Source organism: Astatotilapia calliptera, chromosome 7, assembly GCF_900246225.1.
Source record: "Astatotilapia calliptera chromosome 7, fAstCal1.2, whole genome shotgun sequence".
In the NCBI taxonomy this organism is placed as follows: Eukaryota; Metazoa; Chordata; class Actinopteri; order Cichliformes; family Cichlidae; genus Astatotilapia; species Astatotilapia calliptera.
In genome coordinates this window covers 14,129,847-14,139,697 of record NC_039308.1, presented here as the reverse complement: position 1 = coordinate 14,139,697, position 9,851 = coordinate 14,129,847, and the positions used below count along the sequence as shown (strand labels likewise).

Below are 9,851 nucleotides of genomic sequence, written 5' to 3'. Positions count from 1 at the left end.
AATCTTAGGCCAACATATTTTTACTTTACACATTATTTGTTTAGAATCTGACCAATTCCTGCACCACTGCTACCTGTGACATGCATGTAGACTATAGGTGTAGCATTAAGTTGAAATGAATGACTGAATAAATAAATAAATACATACTATATTAATTGGCTCTTTCTGGCATTTTTTAAAATTATTTAAAAGTTTGTGTTGTTGTTGTTTTTTTTCAAAGAAAACAAAAAAATCCACAAATTTGATATAAATACACGCACGCATACATACATACTGTACATCACGCACTTCATTTTTATGACCCACTTACTAAAGCCGATGGCGATATTTTGTTGGCCTGCATGTAAAGAGCCCGCCCCCCTACCAATTGAAATCTGCAGCGAGTTAGCCCTGTCAGTCAGTCAAGGGTTAAACGAGGAGTTTGCAGCAGTCTCTCCGTTCTGTCCAAGGCAGTCGGCGGAAAACATCACACTCTCGCTCATTTTTGCCAAGCTGTGTTTGATTCAACTCATTTCGCAGCCGAATCGCGAGGCATCACGGCAGAGGAAAAACCCGCTCTCTTTCCCAGAAGGCGTATTACTGCGCGTTTCCAAACACAGGTAGGTAAGTGTGGTGTTTAACTTTGTTTTCACATCCCTGCATGAATTAAGATTCCGCAGGAGGACTATCCTACAGGTAGTCGTTTAAAAAGCTGCGGGTATTTACAGGAATGTTAGCCTGAAATGTTTTATAAGCTTAATAAAAGCTAAAGGCAGGCAAGCCAAGGTTCAGTTTTAGTCAAAGGCTGAACTGTCTTACTTTAAATGTTCCAAATTTTGGAAGAAAACTTCGTCATAATGATTTTTTTCTCCCCTCTGCTGCCTACTTTGAGATTCTCTTTTGGGAGTCCAACACTCTCCCTAGGTTTCTTTGTGAACTCAATTTCTTTCAGCTTTAACCCTGACTTGGAAAATTGTATTTGAATCTTGAGAGATTTCACATAATTTTTATTAAGCATTCACAATTCTGTACCTTCTATCACTCCTGTGTCACTCCTGTGTTTGAGTGCAGAACCCTTTAGTATGAAAGTGCTCTGTGTTCAGTGCCGTGTGTTCACAGTGGGCCTGTGGTATTTCACCATCTCATACACTTGCAGACTGAGTCATTCCCTGATTTCCTCCAGATGTGCAGCAGTTTACGTTTCCTGACGGGGCCAGGATTGTGACATTTCTGCCTTTTGCAGTGCTGTGATTCTGCTGACAAACATAAATTTATGCTTGCTGTCTGAGGCTGAGTGTTTGTGTTGTGACACGGCTGGATGCTACACATCCCCCCCCCCCCCCGCACTTATCTGCCAGTTTTTGTGGCTGTTAAAGAGCTGTTAAAATGTAATCCTTTAACTTAAATCTTCAATCAACTGCTGACATTTTACCCTTTTTATAAGACTAACTGCCAGGTACTGGGACTATGACACCACTCTTATTAGAGTACAAGTGCAATCATGTGTCATGCTCGTGAAGGCTTAATGTGTTGTGCAGCAAGTGTTAAGGGTTTGCTCGTTCTATGCTTCCAAGCAGTGCAGGCCAAACAGCATGTCTGTCAGTGTGATTTGTGGTAACTTGCATGACAGCATGGTGAACCAAGCAAACAAGGGCTTACGGCGCTTGTTTCTCTGCCTCAAAAACTGGTACAGGCAGATGAAGTTTTGTTCTGGTTTTTATTGTTTGTGCAGTAGCACCTGTGGGACATCTCTCATGGTATCAAAATTAACTTGTTTGTTTGTGTTACACACACACACACACACACACACACACACACACACACACACACACACACACTTTTGAGGGGAAATAAAATGATAATTTACAGAATTTTTATTTTTTGTCTCTCTGTTGTGGTCACGTGTTAGGCAAAAAAAAATAGTAAAAGCTGCCACAAAGCTAGATAAAGTTCTCTTATCTTATCCTGAATATCTCTCACTTCCTTTATGGCTTTTGGACAGTTGTCTGGTTAACTGGTTTGAGCCTAGGCAGTTATTTTTAGAGTAGATATTGTTCTTTACGTTTTTGCGTGATCTCACGGTGCAGCTCTGTTTTCGCTTGTCTTGCAGATGGTTTATTCCTTGTTATTCTGGAGTATCAGAAGGTCAAGTGCAACTTTTCCTTGAAAGTCAGAACTGTGTAGGTAAACTCTTGTTAAAGGCTCCAATTTCCGTTTGTTCTTGCTTAGCTCAACATCACGAGATCTTTTGCTTTTCTAGCGTAAGATTAACTTCAGGTAATTGCTCAACCTTTGCTCGTTTTCAACCTTTGGACTGTCCTACGGTACTCACAGGCTTTTTACCCTGATATTCTAGCCAGTGTAGCCTCTGGAGCTGGACCTAAAGGTATGTACGTTCTACGCGTATAGAGCAGGAATCATTTGGGTTTTTTTGAGGGAGAAAGCTCTTTTCTGTGTGGTTGTTTTTTTTTTGTTTTTTTTTTGTCAGAACACACATGTGTCTAAGTGATAATGGATGTGTTCCAAGTAACAGCAGTTTGGTACATCTAACATGATAAGAGTAAGGTGATGCTGTGGCTTCATCTATAATCCTTTGTGATGTTGTTTGTGCCTCATGTAGGAAATGCACACACTTGTGACAATGCCATGTAAAGGAATTCATTGATTTCATGTAGCATGGAAGGAAAAACTTTATTATTTTATTTTTTTTAAAAAGACGTGTTTTCTATATGTTAATATTCTCTAAAGCAGTTTACCAGCATGATACTGCTAACTCAGAGTTGACTGGTATTATGATAGATATGCCAAGATGTCTCTTTAAGCAGGAGGTTCTTAAGCTTTAGGACAGTTTACTTCTTTATAGAGCCAATCAACTGACACAGCATGCTTTTAAAGCAGTGTTAAAGTGTCTCATGCCTTCTTATGAGCTGCCTATTTTATTGGTCATATGTTTTATGCTTCCCCTATGTGTCCCTCTCGTTCTAAATGTTTACTGTGTTGTTAAATACAATAATTGCTTATGATGTGGAAAAAATTGTTTCAGTGGCAGACTGTAGAACAGTGCAAGTCTCCCCCCACCCACTTGTTTTTTTTTTTTTTTGGTGTTTTTTTTTTTTCCCCCTAAACAAACGGGTTTACCAGAAAAGACTGTAGTGTGCTTTATTTAACTTATCATCATCTTTCTTTCCCTTTCTCAACACACACTTGGTGTCCAACTTCACTTTTTCTGCCTCAGAGCAACGCCAAGAGAAGCATGTGTGGGTGTTAAGTCATATGCTTGGACGACCTCATTGCCCCTGAATACGGAGCTGCTTTACCTCTGATTGCCCACTTGTCCACAGACTGACACCACACCATGTCTGCAGAGGTAGACAGAGCGCACGCATCTTCTGCCGATCCCAGCCTCACCTCTACAGTCTCAACCTCCAACACCCCTCCCAACTCTCCTATAACACAGGCATCCAAAGTCCCATTCAGGAAAGAGAAAAAGAAAGGTGAGTGGAGGAGAAAATGGTGCCGATACTCCTTTCATCAGCTATTAAGATGTGGCAGAGATTATAATTTTACTACTTTCTTTGTCTTTTTAATCCAGTAACAGAGAAGACGGATGAATACCTGCTGGGCAGGTTTCAAGGGGATGGTGTCAGGTACAAGGCCAAACTGATCGGCATTGATGATGTTCCAGAGGCTCGTGGAGACAAGATGTGCCAAGATTCCATGATGAAACTTAAGGTACAACTTGGGATCAGAAGCTCTTTTCTTCTATCGCTGATTTTCATGAAGAAAATATCAAAACTGTTTCTTAAAGCTGTTAAGTTGAGCTTTGGTGTATATACATCTGTTTGCCTTCAATAGAGTAGTGTTTTTGTTTTTTCTCTCCAGGGTATGGCAGCAGCTGCTCGGTCGCAAGGCAAGCACAAGCAGAGGATCTGGGTCAACATTTCCATGTCAGGCATCAAGATCATTGATGAGAAATCGGGCGTGAGTTCTGATTACTATTGCAATATAATCTGGACTTCACAGAATGTATTTGCAGTGCTTTAAAAAAAAAAAAAAAAAGCAAACAAAACCGAAAATCCTTGTCCACATTTCTCAGGTGATCGAACATGAGCATGTGGTGAATAAGATCTCCTTCATTGCCAGAGATGTAACGGATAACAGGGCTTTTGGATATGTGTGTGGAGCTGAAGGACAGCATCAGTTCTTTGCCATAAAGACTGCACAACAGGTAACACACAGAACTGCCATAGACAAAGTGTGTCAATCTGGTCCATTGGACAGGTTGGAAAATGTGAAGTAGAGCATAGACTTTGTTTTTCATAAGTTTTACTTTTCTTTTTTTTTTTTCTCCTTACAGATAATGACCACACACACATCCATTCATACCAAGCCAAAGTAATTGGGTACTAGATAAACAATTAAATGACGGGAAAGTTCCTGTTTTTCTAATTCTAACTAAAGAATTGTTTTTGCTTTTTAAAGCGGATCAACCATAGAGGAAAAAATAGTACATTTTCTGCAAATTAACACACACTGTTTTTTTTTTTTTTTTTTTTTTTTTTTTTTTTTTTTTTTTTTATGATTGTAGGACAGTCAAGGCAATGAGCTACCAGAACACTTTCTGTAATTTTACACATTAATTTGTTACAATTTGGGCCCAAAGAATCATCCTGATGGATTTCTATCATTTACTACAGTAGCATTTCCTTATCGTGTCAAACACCATAAATTTGTTATAATTGCACTTCATTTTTTCTTACACTAAGATATGAGGGATTAAATGTGTAGTTAAACTTCTGTACACTGACAGAAAGGGGAATTTCACTGGTCCGTATCACTTAAAATTAAAGGTTGCTGTTATGTGGCTCATGATATAAAATGCCATCCCTGCCATAGACTCTCCATTTTAATAAGAAGCCTAGGCACTATAGTGCCACCTACTGGCTTGTGAACTTTGTCTGTCAAACCTGAGTTTTAACATTATAGACAGAAGCGGCCATGTTTGTATGAATGAGTGCTTATTCATCCAAATATATTTGTTTGCTAGCTAATGCTAGCAAACAAATAAAATAGAATTTTACTTGCGTAAACTAAAGCATAAATTTTGGTCAGTATACACGTCATGTTGTTTTAGACAACCTTAAAGCATGGTTGAGAGGTCAAGTTGATGACTCAAATTTGCTCAGGGGAAAGCTTAACAGCTCGCTACCTAGTTGGGATGTAACTGTCAACCAGCCATGTGTCTAATAATGTATAACTTGATGTCATAAAACGGCAGTTCACCCCTTTATGGTTGTCATGAAGGTAAAAGGTTTACTTAAGTAACTTTTTTCTTTTTGTATGTGGTTGTTTTTAAAAAAAAAAAGTGTGTGTATGTATATATATATATATATATATATATATATATATATATATATATATATATATATATATATATATATATATATATATATATATAAATAAAATTTCTTTTTTTTTTTTTTTTTTTTTTTTTTTAATTTAACTGAGAAGCTGGAGATTTTAACATTTGAGCCTACCTTCTTTTGATAACTGCTAGAAGTGGTACTGCCACAGGCACCAAAGACAAACTGACTCCAATTTCCTAAGATTTTTGGTCTTTGTTTCCATACAGGCAGAGCCACTGGTAATCGATTTGAAGGATCTATTCCAAGTCATCTTCAACCTGAGGAAGAAAGAGGCCGAGGGCACACAGAAGGTAATGGAAGCAGAAGCATTTAACTTCAGACTGGAGAAAATTTTCTCCAAGTGAATGGCAGCATTTTCTTTGTGAAAGAAAAACACTTTCATGTGGTCCTCTGGGAGTGCTGACAGGGTACACACTGTATGTACCGCTTGAAAGTCAACACTGCCTCTCTGTGTTCTTTCAGTGAATCACATCCTCAGCCATTTTTCATTTTAGTGATGAATGCGTCATTTCAATGGAAAGTCTGTTCGTTAACAGTATGCCTCTGTTTACAGGTTGAAAATGGCAGTGATGTAGTGGAGGTAAGCAATTAAGTTTTTTTGTTTTTGTTTTTTTTCCTTAAAGCAGTTACTGACTTTTTTTAAAATTTATTTTTGTACATTTTTACTTTCTGTCTCTAGAATGGAAATGCCTTGCTATCTATGGGCAATGACGTAAAATCAGCTCAAGTAAGAGTTATTGTAATGTGTCCATCTTAACAGTGAATGAAATGTTGGAGTGCTTTATTTTCTTAAATGGCATGTTTCTGTTTCATTTTCACATCCAGCCAGTAGAGCAACATGACCTCTTTGGAGATATGTCAACCCCTCCAGACATTCAGGCTCCAAATGTAAGTATCACACCATGATGGTAAATATTTCTTTTAATATGGGGATTGTAATTGGTGAAGTGTATTATTACTGTATTTACACAATTATGTACCTGCTAATTATTATCACTCTTATGTAATGAACGTATTTGTAAGAAATGACTCTATAGTAAAATCTCAACGCCCTCTGCGAACTCCATTCTGAAAAGACTTGTGAAGTCATCAGATTCTGTTCATTTTAAGAATCTATGAAGAGTCTTTTAGGAATTGAGTTTATGCTTTGTGTTTTACTAGTCTCGTTGTTGTTGTTGTTGTTGTTGTTGTTGTTAACTTTAAAACTGCTACAAGTAGAATCTGTTAGACTTAGAGTTGTGGCAAATCTTTTACGTCGGTGCTGCTGAAATGTCTCATTAACCTGAATTTATGGGTAAGTACCAAGCGCCGGCTTTGACTTGTAGTCCAACTTGTTGTTCAGAGCAAGTAGGATTACAGTAAGTGAGTTAGAAGTGGACCCTAGACCTTAAAGTTGTCAGCATTAAATTGACAGCGACTCTTCATAATCTGCAAGTAGCAGTTTTAAAAAGGCATTTCTTTTTCACACCATGTGATTCATTGTTCATCTTGTTAACACATCATTACCTCCCTTCTGCAGAAATGATTTATCCTTTTCTCTTTTTCTCACTGTCCCCTCTCGTGTTAACCAGGACTCTAATGACATTCTCTTACTGGACTTTTCTGCTGAAGTTGACAGCAATCAAAATTGCATAAAGGGAAATTCCTTTGTAACTTCCTGTGCCCCTGACTATAGGGCATATCCCCAGACAGAGAATCCATTTTCCTCAACTTTTGGCTATTTCCCAACCCCAGACAGTGACCCTTTCAGAGATGACCCCCTTTCTAAATCACCCACTCTATTGGCAGCTGATAATGCACAGATTCCCGTCAACACCACCACCAATCACCTAAACGGCACTGTTGGCAGCACTAGTAAGACAATTATTAATGGTGGTGTAAATGGAGACTCTGAACATCTCAGTCAGCAAATAAATGGGTTATCCAGGGAAACCATGATCCTCGCGCTCAGTAACGGACAGTGGCCGCTGGGGGGGAAAATAACTCAGGGAAACACGACTACCATGATGGATGGAAATGAATCTGGACAAGTTCTCTCAAACAAAAATCCATTTTTTGACTCTTTGAAAACTTCCCCTGTCTCTAATGAAATGACCCATCGCCCAGAGCTGCCAGTGACTCATAGCAAGGATTCAGTTCTCATAAGCCCGCCTCCGCACAACTCTAAGTCTGGACGAGGTCGAAGGAGCGCAAAGGTGAAATAACACGGCTATGCCAATGGTAGTAGGCTTGCATGTGTTATGCGTTTTAATAAAAAAGGTTTACAACACATTTGGAGCTAACATCTCCCTTGAGCTTTTGGGTTATGCATTGGTGTTCGACAGGATAAGGCACTGAGAATGCACTGGGTTAGGGACTTTAATTTTGGAACTCTGGTCATGGTCTTGTTGTTTGGATAACTTCTTTTCTTTATGCATGCACTGGTGTTCGCATGCTTCTCGAACTGGCTTGAATGACTTTAACAATCAGCTGCTCATAATCTATTTTCCTAATGTTCACGCTTCAGTGAAAAGAGCAGGGGTAAGTGGCAAAGCATGCAATCGTATGCTTAACTATAGTTAATTATTAGTTTCTCTTAAGCATTTGTTAAATCTTAACTGCCACATAGTTGTGACTTGCTAACAAAATGTGTTGCATTATTCATTTTATTATTTATTTGTTTTGTGACTAGTCTACATCAAGTGATCTGTTTGGAGCAGAACTGTTCGCTGCTTCCAGTCAGTCTGAGGGGTCATCTGCTCCAGACCTCTTCAACAGTACACCGGCAAACTCTGCTCCCTCTGCCATAGCTGCTCTGGGTAATACACAGGAGGGGGAATTTGTATTTCACACATCTCTTTGTTTTTTTTTTTGTTTTTTTTTTTAAAACCTGTTTTGTGTCTGTAAACCTTTTTTTCTTCTTTTTGATATATTTAGGGAATCTCCAGTTGGGTCCACCAGCTACCACAAGTGTCCCTGCTGTAACCATGTGGGGAGCCTCCAGTGCTGCACCCAACATGTTCCCCATGCCAGGAGGGACAGTTCCAGGGCCCAGGCCCGCCTTCCCACAGCCATCTGCCTTTGGTCTACCCATACCACCAACAGGTTGGGGTCAGCAGATGCCACCACAGTTTGCTGCCGCTCCTCTCTCTCCACCCCACCTTTCTTGGGGCCAGCCTGCTTCTACCAATCCTTTCCAGCCTAATGCATTCCCAGGTATGGGTGATCCACAGGGTCCGTCACGCCCCCCTCCAAGAGCACCTGCTAAACAGGTCCCTCCGAAAGTAGAGAACAGTGCCTTCACAGCTTTGGATCCCCTCGGAGAGAAAGAGAAGAAGACTGGGAAAGACATGTTCAAGGACTTCCAGCTCGCCAAGCCTCCTGCCATCCCAGCCAGGAAAGTAGAGCTTGCAGCAGGGTCAGATCCAGCTTCCAGTGGCAAACAACCGGGGGCATTTGATCAATACTTCTCCACTAAAGTGGGCCTCGTGCAGGATGCTGCAGATCACGATGACTTTGAAATCAATAAGATGCCGTCAATTGGTAATGCTAAACTAGCTGAAATGGCTTATGTCATAATCTGATGACTGTGACCTGTTGGTAACTGTGTCCTGTGTTTGTAATGTGCAAATTTAGATGCCTCTAAACCAGCTGCTGCTCCAGTTCCAGGGCTCTTGGATGTTGCCTTCTCCTCTGCTCCCATCCAAAACAGTTCAGCACCACCCCAGGGATCAGAACTTGGTCAGGACATGTTTGACAAAGCATTTGGAGCGCCTGACTCCAGTCCATTTGGAGTGCCACCTGTAGCTATGGTACAGAGTTTTATTTGTGACCACCTTTTACTTTATCATCCTAATCCCAATGATCCTTTTGATAACAAGGATATTGTTATACTTGAGTTTTTTTTTTTTTTTTTTTCCTCAATTATTTATTTATTTATTTATTTTTTTTAACAGAATACATCTGTCGGTCAGAGCTCTGGTTCAACAGCTGCCTTTGAGGATCCTTTTGGAAATCCTTTTGCTTGACCACAACTTTGTCCATAAGTAAGTTCATGTTTTTATGATGCTCCTCTGATTTCATTTAGAGTGAAGACATTTGTCACAGTTTTTCTCATTTGTCCTCATAGTTGGAGTAAATGGAACAAATGAAGATTTCCACTACCGTCATGATGTTTGGGAGAAGCTGCTCAGTGCACGACAATCCGGAAATGAACTATTATCCCAGACCCACCCTTCTATTAGATCTCACCTCTGATGGTGTTTTGTTTTCTGGGGGGGGGGGTCCTCCCTTTTCCAATCAGTAGTTCCCTCATTTTTGAAGACCACTGATCTACAAAGTAAATGTTATGTCAAAATCTGCTGAAGAAAGAGATGTGCTGTGTGAGAGAGGATGTCCAAAGTGGTTCATTGCTGATGCTGTCTTTGTTAAGGAAATAAAATGAATTATTCATCAAGTTGCAAGGTA

At 39.7% G+C, this 9,851-nt stretch overlaps 1 protein-coding gene across 5 annotated transcripts; it reads left to right on the top strand.

Annotated features, from left to right (window-relative positions):
* Positions 1-375: 375 nt before the first annotated feature.
* On the top strand, positions 376-9,851 carry LOC113025475 (DAB adaptor protein 2). Of its 5 annotated transcripts, XM_026173252.1 has the most exons (16): positions 377-599; positions 2,090-2,159; positions 3,215-3,473; positions 3,572-3,711; positions 3,862-3,960; positions 4,076-4,207; positions 5,612-5,695; positions 5,959-5,985; positions 6,085-6,132; positions 6,231-6,293; positions 6,977-7,600; positions 8,077-8,203; positions 8,322-8,927; positions 9,021-9,196; positions 9,341-9,430; positions 9,514-9,851. In XM_026173252.1, exons 3-15 carry the CDS (start codon positions 3,335-3,337, stop codon positions 9,410-9,412), a joined length of 2,337 nt encoding a protein of 778 aa, XP_026029037.1. In that variant the 5' UTR covers positions 377-599; positions 2,090-2,159; positions 3,215-3,334; the 3' UTR covers positions 9,413-9,430; positions 9,514-9,851. The 5 variants fall into 5 exon arrangements, with proteins under 5 accessions (XP_026029039.1, XP_026029037.1, XP_026029038.1 ...); XM_026173254.1 differs by lacking the exon at positions 2,090-2,159 and having other exon boundaries at positions 376-603; positions 3,321-3,473; XM_026173253.1 differs by lacking the exon at positions 2,090-2,159 and having other exon boundaries at positions 3,321-3,473.

Excerpts from the sequence above, each read along its gene's own strand:
- LOC113025475 (XM_026173254.1), top strand. The coding sequence starts at position 3,335 with ATGTCTGCAGAGGTAGACAGAGCGCACGCATCTTCTGCCGATCCCAGC. Across the intron at positions 3,474-3,571 it reads CAGGAAAGAGAAAAAGAAAG|TAACAGAGAAGACGGATGAA; the intron begins GTGAGTGGAGGA and ends TTTTTAATCCAG. Across the intron at positions 6,294-6,976 it reads CAGACATTCAGGCTCCAAAT|GACTCTAATGACATTCTCTT; the intron begins GTAAGTATCACA and ends CGTGTTAACCAG.